General features: G+C 34.1%; 1 protein-coding gene across 1 annotated transcript; it reads left to right on the forward strand.

Annotated features, from left to right (window-relative positions):
* The first annotated feature begins 691 nt into the window (after positions 1-691).
* On the forward strand, positions 692-22,540 carry LOC126884140 (nuclear transcription factor Y subunit beta). The gene is made up of 5 exons (XM_050650001.1): positions 692-923; positions 981-1,141; positions 10,682-10,879; positions 16,988-17,054; positions 17,111-22,540. Exons 1-5 carry the CDS (start codon positions 839-841, stop codon positions 17,209-17,211), a joined length of 612 nt encoding a protein of 203 aa, XP_050505958.1. The 5' UTR covers positions 692-838; the 3' UTR covers positions 17,212-22,540.
* Positions 22,541-22,698: the final 158 nt, after the last annotated feature.

Below are 22,698 nucleotides of genomic sequence, written 5' to 3' on the forward strand. Positions count from 1 at the left end.
TTATTAAAAAACCCTCAAAGGCCACATCTAAATCACAGAACGTTTTCGATCTAATAGATCATCATCAGTGCTGATACAGGCAGATCACATGCTGAGCCACCAAAAATACATGGATAAAACCCTTTAAATGTTAACGAGATATGTTATAGACTTACATTATTATTAAAAATCCAACTGATGGATAAAAATCCGCATGGATATGGCCTTTGGCATCTCATGAGTCCTCATAAGGCACGTAGATTGCTTGTTTGAAGTACCTATATGTCTTTACATTACGGACGGTGAGTAGCGAACTCACGATATTTATAAGACATATTAACATCACAACAGCTAATAACATCGGGAAAAAAAATCAAATATGAACACAAAGAAGAACATAACGAGGTATATTAGGGAATATTGGCAAAAAAATACATAGTAAATAACACATGGAAAAAATAAAGTTAAAATGCCAAAAGAAAGATAGTATGGATAAATAATAATTAATTTTTGTGGAACTAAGGACTTCCTGATAATCAGGAATGTAATCATACTGTTTCTCTTCCCGATATAAAAATAATTTTATCATAATCGTATAGAATTTTCACCTACATCTATATTATGCAACTTACCTAACTCAAGGAGTGTTGCAGTGTTGCATAACTTCAAAGATATTGTTAACAAAAGACGCATGTCAAGGGCTGTCATTTGTCATTTTATGTTGTCAACTTGTCAGGCTGTTGTCAATTTTTTTCAGAATTTGTCATAACAAAATAAGGTTTTAAACATAATTAAATTCACAAATTTTGATACAATAAACTCTATAAAGCAACTTTAAGTTGATGGTAGTGTAAAAACAATGGAAAAAGTCGAAGACATGACACATTCCTATGCCTTGGCCCCTCTGAGTGATCAATACATGGTTCAAGTAGAAGATATGGAAGGTATGAACGAACATGAGTTAGTGTAGCGATAGATGTTTATAAATTCGTATGTTTTAGATGAACACGATCAATTAACGGCCGAAAACACAGATGATTCCAACCATGATGGTGACAAATGCGGTGTTCCACTCCGGGAACAAGATAGGTTTTTGCCTATCGCTAACGTTGCCAAAATCATGAAAAAAGCTATACCTGACGCGGGCAGGATAACTAATAAGGTAATACCTCAGAGCTTCTTCCTTTTCAACACCTTGGCTGCATTTAGAAATATTTATAAACTTACGTTGAGTGCGTTACGAGGCATATATGTCCCGTATACCCCATTTGCCACCGTGCGTTACGACAAAGGCGACGCAGCCACCCGTTAATCTAATACCGAGGTCTATTTGTCTCGTATTCTTTGCGTCACGATATAAGAAATTTGGCCTGACGCTGGTGGGATGTCCCTATCGATTTAGTATCATAATAAATAGTTGATGTTACTAATTCCTCAATTATCTTTGCTACAGGTGGCAATAGTATTGGAACAGCTTACTAGGGCCGGACTTTATATCATTTACAGAACTGACTCGTTATCTGCCAATGCAAATAAATTATTAAAATTAAAATTTCTAGACAATGCTTCGTATTAAAAATTTTGTTTGCTGTAGACGGATTAGTTTACTCATCTGAAATGAACTAGTCCTGGAATCAATTAATAATAATAATAATAATGTTTATTTTATAATAATAGTTGGCCAAAGATGCAATAAAAAATGGTGAGATCCTAACTCAGATCTTATCGACAGATGCAATAAATGACGTCAAAGATAGAATAAATAAAATATGGAAAAAACAATGGAAAAATATTTCAAGCATATCAAAAAATTTATATTTTTCTTTACATCAACAACTTCCTCCGCCACCTGAATACATATTTAAGTATAATCTGCCAAAGCAAGATATTTCTACTATCGTCAGATTAAAAACTCGACACGGAAAATATGAGGCACATCTGCACAAATTAGGAATAGTTAATTCATCATTCTGTTTTTGTGATAATGTTTCGATTAGAAATTTGAACCATATTTTCTTTGAATGCAAAATTAACGAGAGATATATAAATCAATTGTATTACAATTTATGACAAACACAAGTTCATTTTCCAATTAGTATAGAATATCTACTAAGTTGTCATAAAATGGAAATATTTAAATTACTCATAAACTACTTGAAAGAAACAAATATAGTCATTTGAGTCAGATAGGTGGAAATATAACAAAACTAATAAATTGAGGTAAAAATAAAATAAAAATCTGTGGCTAACGGACCCGCATCCAAGCCATTTTTTCACACACACAACACACACACACACACACACACACACACACACACACACACACACACACACACACACACACACACACACACACACACACACACACACACACACACACACACACACACACACACACACACACACACACACACACACACACACACACACACACACACACACACACACACACACACACACACACACACACACACACACACACACACACACACACACACACACACACACACACACACACACACACACACACACACACACACACACACACACACACACACACACACACACACACACACACACACACACACACACACACACACACACACACACACACACACACACACACACACACACACACACACACACACACACACACACACACACACACACACACACACACACACACACACACACACACACACACACACACACACACACACACACACACACACACACACACACACACACACACACACACACACACACACACACACACACACACACACACACACACACACACACACACACACACACACACACACACACACACACACACACACACACACACACACACACACACACACACACACACACACACACACACACACACACACACACACACACACACACACACACACACACACACACACACACACACACACACACACACACACACACACACACACACACACACACACACACACACACACACACACACACACACACACACACACACACACACACACACACACACACACACACACACACACACACACACACACACACACACACACACACACACACACACACACACACACACACACACACACACACACACACACACACACACACACACACACACACACACACACACACACACACACACACACACACACACACACACACACACACACACACACACACACACACACACACACACACACACACACACACACACACACACACACACACACACACACACACACACACACACACACACACACACACACACACACACACACACACACACACACACACACACACACACACACACACACACACACACACACACACACACACACACACACACACACACACACACACACACACACACACACACACACACACACACACACACACACACACACACACACACACACACACACACACACACACACACACACACACACACACACACACACACACACACACACACACACACACACACACACACACACACACACACACACACACACACACACACACACACACACACACACACACACACACACACACACACACACACACACACACACACACACACACACACACACACACACACACACACACACACACACACACACACACACACACACACACACACACACACACACACACACACACACACACACACACACACACACACACACACACACACACACACACACACACACACACACACACACACACACACACACACACACACACACACACACACACACACACACACACACACACACACACACACACACACACACACACACACACACACACACACACACACACACACACACACACACACACACACACACACACACACACACACACACACACACACACACACACACACACACACACACACACACACACACACACACACACACACCACACACACACACACACACACACACACACACAACACACACACACACACAATGTTTATTTACTTTCAAAATAACAATGGAAATACACTTAACAGTTCAATACATATAAATAAATATAAATATAAATAATATGACTAAAATATAAATATATATGAATTTATCATGAATATAGTGTACAAGTTATAAGCAAATAAATAAACATAAAAGAAATTCCCTGAAGAATAAAAGGTTATGCACAGGGATTATTCACATTTATTTAGCTCTAATTAAGTATTCACAATACTTTATGACATAGACCAATTAACAAAGTAAAAATAAAAACCCAGAAAAAGTTTTGCTTGATTTGAATAATCATAATAATTACAAAAATATTGCATCCAGGGTTTCAGTTTCCTCATACTTAAGAAATCTGCTAAAAATTGTTTTGACAAAACTAAATGAGTTTATTTTTCTAATATAGGTTTTATACATGTCTGGTAAACAATTAAATATTTTGGATACGAAGTATGTATAATTATGTTTCCCAATAGATTTTTGTGCATTAGAAATTTTAACATAGTCGTGATGTTTCCTTCTAGTGTTATAAGAATGATCCATGGATTTTAATATATGTTTATTATTGTATGTAAATAAAATTATGTTTAATTGATACAACTTTCTAATACTCAATACGCCGGCTTCTCAGTAAAGTAGTTCTGACGGGTATAGATTTGACTTATTTAGCATTATTTTCAGAAATCTCCGTTGCAGTATTTCAAGTTTCGTTAAATGCGAAGCATGTGTACCACCCCATGCCAAAATGGCATATCTAATACGAGATTCAATCAATGAATAATAAACAGTTTTTAAGTAAGTCAAATTTAGAATATTGCTGAGATAACGAAATTTATATAATAACATTCTTAAAGTTCTGCACACCATATCTATGTGGACATCCCATCTTAAGTGACAGTCAATATACACACCTAAATATTTTATGTTGTTTTTTCTACTTATTTTTATATGTGTATTATTATTTCTTATATCTAATTCCATGAAAGCAGGTAAATTATTTTTATAAATTGAAAACGGTATGAAATAAGTTTTGTCAAAATTAACAGTAAGCAATCTTTCATTCAGCCGTTCTAGTACCCTAACAGTTTCTCTTTCTGCTAAAATTTTTAGTTCGTCCCAAGAATTACTGGTGTAGAGAATAACTGTATCGTCAGCAAAACAAATAATCTTGCCATTTATTTCCATTCCTGAGAAGGGATTTATATAAATAGTAAACAGTAAGGGACCTAATATAGTACCCTGAGGTACACCATATTGTACGTTTTTTTCGGCACTTAGTTTGTCATTAATTTTGACCAATTGTGTTCTATTATTTAAATAACTTTGTAATAGTATGTGTGGTGCACCTCTGATTCCAAGATCCTCCAAAGTTTCCAATAGCTGTTGATGACTGACAGTGTCAAATGCCTTGGCTAAATCCAGAAAAATAGCTAATGTAGGAGAACTTTTATCAAGCATTTTGTATAAATAATCAGTAACAGATGTAATCGCATCAGTAGTAGAATATCCCTTCCTAAAACCATATTGATTTCCTGATAGCAGATTAAATTAAATTACAAATGATCACAAACAATTTTTATGTCCAATGCGCTCATTGCGTGGATTTTATGGAGTTAGATTATAATCTGTTTTATATCGTTTTCACTTTAAACAAAATGGACTTCCGATAATGCTTTCTATCTTTAAATAAAAAAATTAAAGAATCATTAGCAAGTGCATTAGTTAAAGATAAGGTATACCTCTAATTATTATTCTATAGCTTTACACATAATTCTCGTGCTTATAGGTATTTAGGTAAAATTAAGTATCATTTATTTATCCAGATAACATTATGGAACATTATGAAAGGGGGGCAAACATATTTAAGTTTGACGTTTGCACATTCAGGCAGTTATTTTCTTGCATTTAGATAGGTGGTTAGATCGCGACTATTCAAGTAAAATGTCAGAAATCGGCGAAACTAGTGCTAAGTGTAAAACACGTGTACATTTATCTGATGATGCCAAAGAAATTATTAGGAATGTTTATCAAACTGTGAAAGAAGATAATCCAAATCCAGAAGACGGTAAATTCCTGATCAAGACAACATCTCGACTAACAAGGATGCCATATACAACAGTGTGGAAAATTGTTACGAATAGAATTCAACCTTGTAAAGAGCGGAGTGACTTTTCTACATCATATACAACAGTGTGGAAAATTGTTACGAATAGAATTCAACCTTGTAAAGAGCGGAGTGACTTTTCTACATATAAAGCAGTAAATGAAAAAGACGCTGAGGTAATTAGAAGAGCAATTTACAATTTATATTCAAAGAACGTAGTTCCAACGCTTAGTATGATCTACGATCAACTTGTTAAAGACTTCCATTATGAATTCGCCTTCAACTTTATCAAGATTTTTGAATCACATTGGTTTTCGATACAAGAAAATTAATAAACGATCATCAATAATGGATTACCCTCGTCTAATTAAATGGAGAAATGAATACTTGGATGCTATATCTAAATTTAGAGATGAAGGAAGACCGATATTTTATCTAGATGTAACATGGTTCGATACCCACGATACTGCTCAAAAAGTTTGGACAGACAATTCTATTAAGTGTGCACCCAATTATCCAATTAATAGAGGTCAGCGAATAATTATTCTGAACATTGGATCCAAAAATGGCTGGCTTGGAGGGGAAAGTTTTTTACTATCGGCAAAAAACATTAAAGATTCAAAGCTGGATTACCATGAAAATATGACGAGTAGCTTGTTTAAGGAGTGGTTTGAAAAGAAGGTGTTGCCAAATTTGCCTCCAAAAAGTGTCATTGTAATGGATAACGCTACATATCACAGCGAACAAATTAGAAAAATCCCCGGTGTAGGTTCGACAAAAAAACAAATATCTGATTTTTTGTATGACAATGTTTGCTCATTATTTTTCCACAGTTTATTCTCAGAGTAATCTCAATATGCCCAATCATAAACTATCTTCATCCAATACTCATATCACTAATACAATTTTAATATCAGAAATATACACTATCACTCTCTTCTCTTGATATCATTAAGGGCCCAGGCACTGACGGCATACCTCCTTTGTTTTTAAAGAATTGCAGTTTTAACATTTCCAGGCCATTGTATTACATAATTAATTGTTCCCTTCAAACTGGTGTTTTTCCAGATTACTGGAAAGAAAGTTTTCTTAAGCCTATATTTAAAGACGGGGATAAACCTCTCGTTTGTAATTATCGTCCTATTAGCGTCCTTGGTGTGATACCCAAAGTGTTTGAAAGTCTGGTTTGTGACTTTTTAACTCCTTTATTCGAGCCTAAACTTATTGATCAATAATTTGGGTTTAGACCCCATAGATCTACTGAGCTTAACCTATTACTGATGTGGATTTTTTGTTTGACTCCCTTGAGAGGAGGTATCAAGTTGATACAATTTACACTGATTTCTCCAAGGCGTTTGACAGGGTGTCTCATGGTATGTTGGTCTATAAGCTCAGAATGATTGGTGTTGATGATTTCTTGGTTTGGCAGCTATTTGTCTAATCGTAGACAGATAGTAAAAATTGGTAATTTTCTTTCCAAATAAATTCTTGTTCCTTCAGGGGTTCCTCAAGGATCACATCTTGGGCCTCTTTTGTTTAAAATTTTTATAAACGATATTCACGAATGTTTTTCTTCTTCCCCCTTTTTTTGCTGTTTGCTGATGACTTAAAATTGAGCTGTCTGATTAAATGTCCCAATGACTGTGATAAACTTCAGTATGAGTTAATCAATTTGTTGTCTCGTGTACAAGAAATGGGATGAGTCTGAATCCATCTAAATTCAAAGTCATTACGTTTTCTTGATCTAGATCCCCAATCCATTTTGAATACAAGATTGGACAACATTGCCTAGATACTGTACCTTTCATCAAGGACCTTGGTGTTACTTTGGATGCTACTCTACAACTTTCTGATCACTTAAATAATGTAGTCAACAAGGCATTTCAGATGCTTGGCTTTATCAGAAGATGCACACCGGATTTTACTGGGATTACTACCTTAAAAATGCTTTATTGCTCTCTTGTCCGTCCCCATCTTGAGTATGCGTCCTATGTATGATCACCTTCTTATGGTGTGCATATTGAGACCTTGTCTCGTGTTGAGCATAAATTCCTTAAACAGATTGCTTTCAAATTAAACATCTTGGACAACTACAATGATGCAGATTTACTTGCTACATTAAATATGCCACCCATCTCTATGCGTCTTAAGAAGAGAGATCTTATTAAGAAGAGAGATGCTGCTTCTTCTTTGCTCAATAAAATTAATATACATGTTTCATCTAGACCTACCAGATCTATTCGCGGTGTGCAAGTACTTGGAAAGGGAAACGAGAAACGACCCTGCGCGAGTCGCGGAGAAATATTGCAACTATCTTAAATAATTCATATTGTCAATTGAAATTGTCAAATTGACGTATATTTCATACCTTCTGTCAATGAAGCAGAAAAATTATATATTGCTCCACAATATTGATATGATATGCAATTATTATATAAAGGTTTTAATTAATTGTATTTTGCTTGCAGTACTGCATTTTAATAACTAATTTTATTTGCTACTTACAATTGTTGATGTTTTCATAACATAACCTGAATCTTATTTTTTCTTCTTATTATTTTTTTGGACTATGGCCTTGACAATTATCCAGTAACCAGGACTAATATAATTGGCCAATATAATTAAAAGTGCGAATAATAGTACAGAGCGTAGAAATAGGGGTCGCTTTGCCGAACTTGCACGGTCCCAATAGCTAGTTTCCATTACCCTATACATCGCACTAACTATGGATTTAACAACTTCATTTCAAGAACTGCCAGACTAGCCAATCAATATGATAACATAGATTTCTTTGCAACCTTTGGCTCATTCTTGCGTCAGATTTTGTGTTGTACTCTTGACTTGAGTAATGGATATAGATCACTTTTTGTATTGCATTGTGTAATAATACAGATTAACTTTTTGTATAGATAAATTTTTGTATTGCTTTGTATAATAATACAGATTAACTTTTTGTATTGTAGATATAGTCAGTGTTATGAATTTATAGTTTAACATCATTGTAATTGGGCTTGCCCGTTGATAAATAAAATAAAAAAAAAACGATATGACTTTGTCTGGATTTGAACAGGGGACCTCTCGATCCCTAGGCGAATGCTCTACCGATCAGCTACCACCGTTTTTGTATTCAGTCGATCATTTCTCGGACATAATTACAATCACGGTGACATATACATTAATTGGAAATAAACATTTTCAATAATACTTATTTTATACTGGACAATTTTATACTTATGAACGAATAATAATTTTATATGTAGTTACGTGGCTAAAGGTTCTAAACCAAGGCCAGAATAAAAACAATAATACTTATTATAGTCCTGTCGCCAGGGGGGGTACAACGGCCTCCTTAATTCAGATGGACTTACTCAAGTTTTTTTTATATATTTTGACCCGCAGAATACGAATTTTTTGGGTAACAGTTGATCCGGATGTCGATAAGATTGTTATAGACAAAGAACTTGAGGAATTACATAACAGCGATTTCTCGCAAAACAAAACATCTTTTTGTATTTTTTGGGTCATTTTAAGCAAAAAATATTACTACAAGTTTTTTCGTAGAATGCATAGTTTTCGAGATAACCGCGGTTGAACTTTCAAAAAATCGAAAAATTGTAAATTTTAAACCCGAATAACTTTTGATTAAAAAATAAAGTAGCAATTCTGCTTACCGCATTTGAAAGTTGAAGTCAAATTATATCGGTTTTGATTATTTGCATTGCTAAAAATTTATTATTTTATTGTTAAAGAAAGCTGTAAACTGTAGTAAACACCTAGTATGTGAGTGATGTTTTCTATGATTTCTCATTTAAAATCGAACGAGTAGGTAGAGTAGCTACAAGTGCAAGCGAGGCAATTTCTACGTAGCATGCGTTAAAACGCATGTATTAGGCACGGGAAACCTATGTGTTTATAGATTAGTTTAACAATAAAAAAATTAATTTGTAGCAATGCAAATAATCAAAACCGATATAATTTGACTTAAACTTTCAAATGCGGTAAGCAGAATTGCTACTTTATTTTTTAATCAAAAGTTATTCGGGTTCAAAAATTGCAATTTTTCGATTTTTTGAAAGTTCAACCGCGGTTATCTCGAAAACTATGCATTCTACGAAAAAACTTGTAGGAATATTTTTTGCTTATAATGACCCAAAAAATACAAAAATATGTTTTGTTTTGCGAGAAATCACTGTTATGTAATTCCTCAAGTTCTTTGTCTATAACAATCTTATCGACATCCGGATCAACTGTTACCCAAAAAATTCGTATTCTACGGGTCAAAATATATAAAAAAAACTTGGGTAAGTCCATCTGAATTAAGGAGGCCGTTGTACCCCCCCTGGCGACAGGACTATTAGGAGGAAGACAAATCCACAGACATAAAAATTATAATAAATATATTTACTAAAAAACACTAATAATACAATACAATACTACAATCTTCCTCGAGGCATGTACGAATGGAAAGTTACATTGCAAAATTTTTCATCAAGTTGTCACGGAAAAAGATAAAATGTTAAGAGTTTTTTCTAACGGCAACTGCTTCCGGGTTAATATTTTTTTCCAAATTTCTTTAATCTTAATATTGTTTCTCTTTTAGATTGCTAAAGATGCTAGAGAATGTGTGCAAGAATGTGTTTCCGAGTTTATCAGCTTTATTACCAGCGAAGCTAGTGATCGTTGTCACATGGAAAAGAGGAAAACTATAAATGGAGAGGACATTTTAGTTGCTATGAGTACCTTAGGGTTTGATAACTATGTGGAACCTTTAAAAATATATTTACAAAAGTACAGAGAGGTAAGACAGATATTCATTCATAAAGCATTAAAATCCCTAGGAATTCTGGCTAACGCTATGGTGTTCAAAATCCTATTCTTAGGAGAGGTGGATTACTCCTCTGGCTCATTTATAGCTTGCTGCATGTCCTTGGTGCTGTTGTAGCTCTTTTATATTTTTTCCTGTCCTTACACTAAACTTTTCAGTCTTAACATTTTTATATCTTCTTCTATATCATCCAGCCATATTCTTCTAGGCCTTCTTCCACACTTGGGCATAGTGGTGTCCAGTTAGTTATCATTGTCAACATAATATCTGAGTGTGTCCTATCCATTCTAAGCATAGAGATTTTATTATTTATTTATTTATTTACGGGCGAACCCATTTTACAAAATAAGTAGTTTTATGTGTCTGACTATATTTTCTCCCGTTAATTCTTCTTCAATTTCTACATTTGTTTTCATTCTTCTTTCTCCCTTTCTTGTTACATTGTGGCCCTGTATTGTTCTAAGTATTTTTCTTTCAAATTTCAAGTTTTTGCTTTCATCCCATATGTAACAAGAGGTCTTATTAAGGTCTTTATAGGTTTATGTTTGTTTTCTTACTTGTCTTGCTTTTCAGCAGCTTTCTATTCATTCCATATGCTTTTTTTGCCTTTCAGAACTCTTTCCTCTGTTCTCCCTTTTTTAGTTATTCGTTATTGTTACTCCCAAGTAGCTAAAGGCGGATACAGTTTCAAATTTATGGTTCTGTGTTAAAGACATTATGTACTATTAGGCAATGTATTTGCTCTCTGCTATGAGATTGATTAGCATCTTATTAATTCAATTAATTAATTACTTATTTTAATTGCTACTCATGGAAACAAAACTAAAATTTAATAAAACTCTCCAATAAAAAAATATTCTCAGGGCTAATTGATTTTAATGTATCACCTTTAGTTTGTTAATGTATCACCTTCTAGTATTTCTCGTTGCTTACTTCATCCAGGACAAAACAGGGAAAATAAATATACTCAAAATCATATATATTTTATAAATATCATTTACTTATATACTATACAATAAATATAGGATTCAAAATGTATGCTAAGACTTTATTCTGTTGTCAAAATTTCTTATCTAATAAAAATAATCGTTAATTCTACTATCTCCCTTTTCTTTTAACAAATTTTCATTTAAATGATTCAGTAGACTGTTCTTATTATTATAAAAAAAAAACAATGTTTAATTTATCTTTTAAATAGATTATTTATCTCTTTTATGAATTTATGAATGAAGAAATTATGCTGTAAAAACTGTTAAATTGACAAAAAACAAATATGGTATGTAATATACAACAACTCTCTCCTTTTCACAAATAATCTGACTAACCTTTTTTATCTTCTTTACTTCTTCTCATGGATTGTGTTGTCCGAGGTTCTCCCACACGTGCTCCTCGGATGCTGCTACGGTCTTTCTCTTCCAAACTGTTTCACAAGATAATGTTTACTAGATAATTTGGAAACTGTTTCCAAATAATTCCAAGATTTTTTCTCTTAGCTCGATATCTTGTGCAAAATTGATACAAACCGGCTACTCGTTCCAGACAGAAAACTGGAATCTATTCGGACACGAGGAGGTTGTGCTTCTCGACTCGATCACGACTTCGTCTTAACAGGAATCTGTTTACACGGCCACCAAATTCACCACTTTACACAAAATTACTATTTTTCAAACTGGACTGCCTCCTTCCGATCTTAATTACACAGTAAATCTTTTTCCTTCATCAATCTGAGACTCAACCACTCTGTTCTCCCTCCATCCATCTCTTCGCCAATCACAAGCATTCTCTCTACACATTACATCCCTACTTTCATTTCTTAAGGCCGGCCATTGGTAATGTTATAAGTATAGCCGATCCCATCACCTTTATAAAGTACACCACTCATAATCTAGAGCATATATGTATACCGAAAAATGCTTAACCTACTAACAATATATGTCGCTAGTTCCAGCCATATTTTTGTTATCCTACCTGTTGTGTATTGTTTATAAAAAAATGTGAAAGTTTTGCTTTTTTCTCAATAAATATAAGAGCGTTTATATCTAAATTACTTAAGTATTTAAATGAATTTCATGATAAAATTCCGTTTAGCACTACAGTAGAAGTAATGGAAGGATATAACGTTAAAAAAATGTGAATTAATAAAGTACTTTTTGCGTGGTGTACTTTTAAAATAAATTTCTGAAATTAATAGAAATTGGCATGTGAAACGTAAATATTCGACATATAATACGAATACAGTATAGGAATCTGTAAGAATCTAAGCTCTGTTAATGTAGCCATTATGTATAAGATGGCGCTACGAAAAATATTATATACATGTGCCAAATTCAGGAGCGGTATGGCCCGTTTGAAACTTTCCTTTGGAAATTTCGGTACTGTATAGAGAGTAATACCGTTTTGAGGGATGCGGGTGGTTCATTATTGCGTACTTGGAATAATATCAGGGCCCCGTAACCGGGCGTGCAACGCGTGCGGTGCACGCGTGCGTAACCCCAATGGGGCGCCAAACCGAAGGATTGGTAAATAAGAAATATTTATTTTAAATGAGATAATCATTTTTTATATACAATTTTATTTATTTCATGAACAGCTAGAGAAATCTCAAAAATCAAATATTGTGTTATTACTGAAAAAATGATTATTATTCCCGTCCTGAAATGTTGAACGTACTCCGTCTAAAATATATTACATTTTATTGTCCCTTCCTAATTTTTTTCTTTGAAGTATGTAGATAGATTGAATTACGCTTGCCATATGAAAATCAAACATCAAATAACACTCCTTGACGACTAGAAACATAAATTAGTACCCATAACGCAACTTAGCAGTTTTACTCCTATAAAGTGAATCTTTTACTCTAATGATAATTACCCTTAAGTAAACACATACTCTATGAATTATGATTATGTATTTAACTTGGGTATTACCTTTTCCCGTAAAATTAATAATGTATTAATAATAATTAAAATTAATAATTAATAAAATTAATATGAAACCATATGGTTGCTAGTTATGCAGACACCCTATATAAAATTTGTTTGAAAACTTTGATATAACAAAATATTATTGTTTATTTACTTGAATGTATATTTTTAATTTAATACACAGGGTGCTTCATTCATGTTGCAAAAAAATTTAAGGGGAAAGACGCAAAATGTCGCCTCTCAAAATTTTCCTGTGTTTTAAATGTGTTCATTTTTTTCGAATACTGAGAAAACTAATAAGTATTTTTAAAAAAATTAAACGCAGAATGAAAGAAAACGTTATTGCCGAGGGCCGACAGTCCCTTAGAATAAATAAAAAGTTTCTTTTGAATTAAATATTTGCAATTCACTAAATTTTCTCTGTTTTCACTAAGTTTTCAGGAGAAGTTTTTTCAGGAGAAGAATAGGAGAAGTTTTAATTGTAGAACAGTTTAAAAATTTGGAACGTCAGATTACGAAAACGCTCCATGTATTTTTTCGAACAGAACTTCCAATTGATTTGTTACTGTTTCATTAAACTCTCATGCAAAAATCATATTGCTATTTATCAAAAATATAATTCCTGCCATTTGACATGTTCTTCGTGTTAAACTTATTAAAATGCCCAGTTGGTGATAATACCAGTCTGATTTTTGCATAAGAGTTTAATGAAATCGTAACAAATCAGTTGGAAGTTCTGTCAGACAAAATACATGGAACGTTTTCGTAGTCTGATGTTCCAAATTTTTAACCTGTTCCACAATTAAAGCTTCGCCTGTTTCAGTGTTCCCGTACATCAAAGTTTGTCCGACTAGACACAGTTAAGTTAAAAATTTTCAGCTTGTTATTAATCAACTTCTTTTTTGTACGCGAGATCCAAGCCTATAATTCAAATTTAACTTATAAATAAGTGATTTTTACTCAGGTCAGCCGTTATGATGAAACATTTTATTTTAGGGAATATAGTATGGTATAGTTAGACCCATACCCAGACATCCAAAGTGAAAGTTATCCTCCAACACCAAATTGTTCTATATGGTCCACATAATGTTCAGAAAAAAGTCACACCATTTTGAGCGTCGGGTTTGGGGGGGAGAGGGGGGAGAAATCGGTAAATTCGTAGTTTTTTACGTTTTTCGTCAATATTTCTAAAACTATGCGATTTAGCATGAACAACCTTCTATACAAAATTGTTCTACATTAAATTTGAAACAAAAAAGGTCCTATGCATAACCCTTCTAAAATGAACGGTTCCAAAGTTACGGAGGTAGTATGTTATAATTGGTCCAAAAAAGGCCTAACCCAGACATCCGAAGTAAAAGTTTTCCTGCAACACCAAATTGTTCTATATGGTCCACATATGAGTGATCGCGTCTAACCTTAATTTATACCGTTTTTTTTTAGTTGTTATATGCATGTTTATCCGATTTTTTTGCCGGTACGGCGAGCTCTATTTCAAAAATCTTCTAGTTTCCTCCAAATAATATTTTTTCTAGATTTTTTGTGATATTCTAAATAAAATAAGTTTCTTGACATTTTTCTCCAAAGTTAATGGTTTTAAAGTTATAAGCGATTTAAATCCGAAAAATGCCAAAACGCATTTTTGGATTTTAAATCGCTTATAACTTTAAAACTGTTAACTTTTGAGAAAAATGTCAAGAAACTTATTTTATTTAAAATGTCCCAAAAAATCTAGAAAAAATATTTTTTGGAGGAAAACTGGAGATTTTTGAAATAGAGCGCGCCGCACCGACAAAAAAATCGGATGGACATGTATATTTAACAATTAAAACACGACGGTTTAAATTAGGGTTAGACACAATCACTCTTTAGAATCTTCAAGCTGAATGTTTAAACTTCAATTTAAGAATCTGGCAACCTCAAAAGTTCTAATTTAAATATGAGTTTTTAGGCCTCGTAAATGAGCATTTTCGCACTTTTCAGATTTTAAATCGCCTATAACTCGAAAACTATCAATTTTTGAAAAAAATTACAAGATACCTTTCTTGTTTAGAATGACCCACTAAACTTAAAAATATATGTTCCGGGGCAAAAAAACGTGATCTTTTCTATTTGTTTATAAAAATTGTTTAAACAGTTTCTGCCCAAAAATTCCGCCCGGCACCCTTCAGATTTGTTTAGAGGGGACATGTTTGAATAGGAATCCACAAAGAAACCGAATCAGAAATTTTCCCAGACGGGAGCGGTCTCACCACATGGACTAAAATAGATTTCTCCAATACTTTTGGTTTAGATTTTACCACGAGATACGAGCACAGTATTTATCCAAGTAAAATTTTCAGCGAGACCCCGTCCTTAAACCGCCTACTAAAAAAGTAAAAGTTCGCACCTGATATATAAAACGATTTCGAGTCATCTTAGCGAGGCCGCACCTGCATACACTCTGTACTTAACTAAACTATCGACTCACTAAAAATTCTGCCGTTTGCGGCCTCGCTTAGATATCTATTGCGTTATTTCTCCGATAGAGGCAGCATCTCTCGGGAAAGAATCTTTTCTCTCTGTTGCGCCGGCATTTGGGGACCTCTCTTTCATACAACGGCCGGCCTTAAGAACAAATAGTGTTGTATACAAATTTTCTGTCTTGTCAAATTTCCAGGAGATATTAAAATTAAATGTTTTCTTATATCCTAGAAAAACCCTATATTCTAAAACTAAACAAATTCTGTTTACCGCCGTTTTCTTTCTAGGAAACCATTTAGTAACATTCTATTGTCTATTCCAAAGCGGCACATTAACTTTCTAAAACCGAGCGTAATTTAGATCATTGTTTGAATTGCATAAATCCGTACGTAGCTCTTTATCACTAACGTTTTTCTCTTTCCACGAAACACTGCTTACGGCTAAATCATATTATTTACAAATGTTAGCTATATACAGGGCGATGAAGATTCACGATCTCGTGGTCTTTGACATAAAATTAATTCTCTAAATTCTCCCCATAAAAATTATTTAACAGTACATTGGTTAAATAAGTTGATTTTCTTTACTCCATTCTTTATTTTTCGTGTTCTCATTCTATGTGGACCTTTTGTTGCCTGGGAATCTCTTATAGTTATGCCTATGATGTTTCTCATGAGTAAATCTTGATTTTTAGGCTGCAAAGAGCGACAAAAACCTGAGTGTAGACGTAATGTATGAGGATGTCCAAGAAGAAGCCTTCAGTAAGTTGATTTTAGCAGCTACATCAAGCAAATTAAGTAATTATGAAATTTTGTAGGTTCTGCGGGAAACAACATATTAAGTGCAGAGAACGGAGGAACAGAAACAGTGTTGTACACCTACCAGGACAATGGCATACAACAGTTCCAGCTAGGATAGAAGTTATTTGGTTGTTTTAGTTTTAGACAGAAATGTTAATAATATTTCTAAATTAGTTTAAGAAGTTAAGTTTTTCTTTTTCTCATATGGCCTTTTGTATTATGATACACAGCTGCATTTGATATAATTTTTGTTTCCGTCTATGACAGTAATTTTGAAGGATATATTTTAATATCACTGTATTGGTTGAGTAAAACTGTCATCAATTTTTATATAGGTTTCCACTGAGACATGAAGTTATTGTTAATATTTGGAGATCATTTTCATTGGTCAAATCTCCACATTAACTTCTTCTTCAAGTGCCATCTCGGCGACAGAGGTCGGCAATCATCATAGCTATTCAGATTTTAGAGACGGCTGCTCTGAAAAGTTCATTTGATGTACGTACATCCATATCATTCTCTCAGGTTGTACAGCCACGATATTCTGCGTCTCCCTATGCTTCTTTTTCCTTGAATCTTTCCCTACATAATCAATTTTAGCAAGTTGTATCTCTCTCCATTTGTAATATGCCCAAGATATTCCAATTTTCTGATAGTTCAAACACTTATACAAAAACAATAATAAAGCAATTTTATAAATGTAAGGTTAGATTGCTCTGGTTATCACCGTAGACCGCCTAGATGGCGCTATTTTTTTGCTTCCTCAAATGTAATGGGAAATGTCAAGAGTTGTATGTATTACATTATGTAGTATTTGGATATATTAATATTATGTGACACCAGGGACGTATCTTGCCATTCCTGCGCCCTTGGCGAAATTCAATGGTACCGCCCCCTTAAGTTTTGAAGCTGTTTCATATTCAATTGATAAGATTGCCAGCTTGCTCATGCGTGTTTGGCCAGTTCTCGACCGTAAATAGTTCTTAATAAGTTTAAGTTTACTAAATGTCCTTTCACAGGATGCAACGCTAACGGGCATTGTAAGGTAAATTCTGTAAGCAATTTCAATATTTGAGTAAGCATCTCTCAGCTGGTACTTATGAATTCCCTGCAAAATTTCTAAGTGGAATGCCGAGCCCAACTGTTCAAACAGCTCGTTCATATGGAATTTGAAACTTCCAATTTCTCTTACTATTTCAACAGCGTCCACGTCTCTGCTGTATTTTAGGCCAGAATCTTTTGCACAGTTTTCCAAATCAGAGTCTGTTGTTTTTTGCAGTGATGAAGCTGATAAGAATCCAAAATCCTTTGAAACTTTTGTGTAGGCCTCTGATCTTTTACTCGTTTCGGTTATTAATTTGTCATAAACCAAAAAACATTCTCGTTGGAATTCTTGTCTTTGAGGTATGAGGCAGCTTTCATCATCCATGGTCATTTCTAATGATAAGGCTTTAACTCTCTTAGTTAGTGTATTTGGAAATGAACTCTCAATGCCAATTTCATCACATGTTGATACAGCTTTGGAAATTATATCATCCACATCATCATCACGCCGTTTCTTAATCTTCTTCTACAGGCCATTCAACAGTTTTGATGCAATGTCAAGAGACGTGTCTTTAGCTTGTAATGACTTGTTTGTACCGGGTGTCCCAATAAGAATGGCTCTCGGCCATATCTCAGGAACCGTTTATACTACAGCTTTGGGAAAAAAAAATTATAACAAAAGTTGCCCGAGAAAATCCTGGAAATTATTTTCGTAATTGTAAGTCCACCGCTAGAGGGCGTAATTGAATATCAAAAATTAAAAAATCGAAATTTTACAAAATTTGCCTAATGAATGGGCACTGGAAATCCAATCATCGTATTCTTCATACAATTCTGTGCATATTTTATTTCACAAGTTTAAGTCTACCTGTGCAAATAAGAGGTGGGGGTGAGTGGGAACCTTGTTATGAAAAAATCGCTGTAAGTCCGGTTCTGCTTAATCGATTTTTATAAACTTGGTCTTGTTGAAAACAGCTCTTTTTCGTCAATGTAATAGTTATAATTTGGAAACAGCCTATTACGTAATATGCCGGCTAGAAGGCGCTATTTATTATTTTTTAGAAATCTACTTTTCTTTGGAAAATATTAAATACAAGTATGTATGTTTTTCCCTGTATTACAAAATTAGACTAAATTAGCAACAGAATACCGAAAACCGCATGTCGATACCTTTTTTCTATCTCGAGATATCTTAAGAAACGTGTAAATTTTAAAAATAACTGTTGCTGTCATATAAGTGGAAATATATAGAAGGACGTAGTGTGCTATGAAAAAAAAACAAAGGAACATTGTCCAGATGTCACCGTATATAATGAATCAAAACAACAATAAGACAAATAACACTATAAAATATAACAAAAAAAGAGTGTACTTTGTACGCGAGTAAGAAGTTATACTTCTACTATTATGATTTTAACGAAATAATTATATTTTAAACAGTTTAATTTTATTTTTGTTTAAATATTACACTAATTTTAATACTTAAAATAATACCAAAAAAATAGCGTTAATGTGTAAATTTTTATGAATTGTTGCCTCCGCGCATTTGCTTTTCTCTCGATGAATCGTAGAAAATATAAAAACGTCAGATTTTCTACACAAATTTTTAATTTTTATTTCATTATATTTTAATAGCAATTATCCTATTCCCAACTAAGATAAATACATAACTGTTATTGTCACCGGTACACTAAGTTAAGCAAGTCAAAGTGGAAACAAGTAGTGTGCTATGGAAAAAATAGAACTATTAGAAGTATTAACTTCAAAAAGTCATCATGTGTCAAATCAGTAAAACATAAAAAATTGTTCATTGATGGTTTGTTGCGGATTGTTTCTATTAAAATTTATATAAAATTTATACAGAGTGAAATTCAAGATGATTCTTACAAACTAAGAAGCATTTGACATGATAGCCACATTCTTTGAATGCATAAGAAATGCAACTGTTGCGGCTAGAATATATGCAATGAAATATCCCCAAAGACGTCACCCCAGTAGTAGAGTTTTTCATATTTTGTTTTGATTTATTATATACGGTGACATCTGGAAAATGTTTCTTTGTTTTTTTTAAAGTTATGTTTAAAATTTACACATTTCTTAAGATATCTCGAGATAGAAAAAAGGTATAGACATGAGGTTTTCGGTATTCTGTTGCTAATTTGGTCTAATTTTGTAATACAGGAAAAAAATACATACTTGTATTTAATATTTTCCAAAGAAAACTAGATTTCTAAAAAGAAAATGAATAGCGCCTCCTAACCGGCATATTACGTAATAGGCTGTTTCCAAATTATAATTATTACATTGACGAAAAAGAGCTGTTTTCAACAAGACCAAGTTTGCAAAAATCGATTAAGCAGAACCGGACTTACAGCGATTTTTTCATAACGACGTTCCCACTCACCCCCACCTCTTATTTGCACAGGTAGACTTAAACTTGTGAAAAAAAATATGCGCAGAATTTTATGAAGAATACGATAATCGGATTTCCAGTGTCCTTTCATTAGGCAAATTTTGTAAAATTTCGATTTTTTAATTTTTGATATTTAATTACGCCCTCTAGCGGTGGACTTACAATTATGTAAATAATTTCTATGCTTTTCTCGAGGCAAATTTTGTTATAAATTTCTTTTTCCCAAAGCTGTACTATAAACGGTTCCTGAGATATGGCCGAGCGCCATTCTTATTGGGACACCCGGTACAATCAATTGATATTAATATTTCAGACCACAAATATAGCAGGCAGATAAATTTAAAATCAATGTTTTTGATTATGCTTGAAGCCCCAAAAACAGTTTCATTATTCCATTCATGATTGTTGGTCATCTCCTTTAGAGCAGTGTATAATCCCTTAATGTTTTTCTCAATAGAAGTGATGGCTTGTCTTTTTGAAGACCATCGTGTGTAACTGTGTACCTTCAGAGAGCTACTCAAATACTTGTTAAAACATTCCCATCGTATCGCTGAACAACTGGCCAAACAGAATATACTCTGTACAATACCAAAAAAAGTGATCATGATTGGGGATACTTCTGCTGCATTAACACCAACCAAATTCAAGCTGTGCGCGGCACATGGCACAAATCTAGCTAAGTCATTGATGTTGTCAATGTGAGCTTGTACGCTGTTGTAAATTCCTGTCATGTTCGATCCGTTATCTAAGCCTTGACCACGACAATCATTTACGTCCAATCCATCTTCTTTCAATTTTGTTAGAATTTCATTTGAGATTCCTTCACCAGTTTTCTTGTGGCTAACAATAAAATCAACAAAACTCTACACGATTTGAGCCTGACCACTAGAGAAATCAATGTATCTTATGACTTGACTCGTTTGTTCGGAATGCGAAACGTCCGGAGTACCTACAGTCAAAGATAGCACAAATAGAGTACAAATACAATAGCGACTTCTTCTAAATATCTCACAAATATTTCGAGCAAGAGAACTATCAGTCGCAAGTCTACGTCTTTTTTCTTCATAACCTGAACTGAACTTGACGTTGTGTGCAGCTCCGCTTCGCTGCTCGCGCACGATCAGTTCTATCTTCTGCCGCTCGACGCACTGCGCTTCTTGTGCCACCTGTATTACGCTGCCGTATTAATATTAGCTTGCAACGCTGCAAACCATCCAGTTAACAAAGCTTAAAATCCTTTATATATTACAATTATTTTTATAATGTTACTGACACCGTACCGGTATTTATGTATTCTCTTATCTTTTTTAATTTTGCTAGAATACGGCATCATATTTTTCATCGAAAGTAGGAAAAATGCTTAGTTTATAAAATTAAAATCTTGGATTTCCTAAAAGTGTTTCTTCCGCTAATTTTGCGGCCCCTCACTCTTGCGCCCTTGGCGGGCGCCTCTTTCGCCAACCCCTAAATACGTCCCTGTGTGACACATGACAGATGCTCGAAACAAATGACTGTGAATGAAAAGCCCTATTCTGTTTGTTTATCTTATTGAAATAACACCTAATCATCTTGACATTGACAGCTGTCACGATTGTCTCAACAGAGTGTACCCTGAAAAGAGTAGTTTTCAAATATTTAACAATAGGTTTGTTCTAGCAAACAGTCAGAAACCGTCAGCAAACAGTTGGTCAGTGAGAGAACATAATACAGTCACCAGTGCTATCCCCTCTACTCGCGCTGGTCGACTATTCGCTGATGGTTTCAAACCGTTTGAAGCTGATGCTAGAACAAACCTATATTATTCGTGTGAAAGAAAGACTATGCGAAAATAGTTATTTTGTTGGAATATTAAACCATCATATAATTCTGTTCTGAAAATAGTAAATTGTGATTTTTATGTATTCAAATTAGTGTAGTAGTTAAATTGTATATTTCTCCATTCTTTTTATAAAACTATATAGTAGTTTTATATAATAAATATTTGCTGAAAGTCTTATTTTCTTAATTCCTCCCACTTTTTATCCTTAACTCATTTAGGGTGCGTCAAAGTGTTATGTAACGCAATATACAGGGTGAGGCAAATAAAGGGCCTATTAGAAATATCTCGAGAACTAAAGGCAACAGAATCATGAAAATTGGAATGAAGAG

The sequence above is a fragment of the Diabrotica virgifera genome, chromosome 4 (genome assembly GCF_917563875.1).
Source record: "Diabrotica virgifera virgifera chromosome 4, PGI_DIABVI_V3a".
In the NCBI taxonomy this organism is placed as follows: Eukaryota; Metazoa; Arthropoda; class Insecta; order Coleoptera; family Chrysomelidae; genus Diabrotica; species Diabrotica virgifera.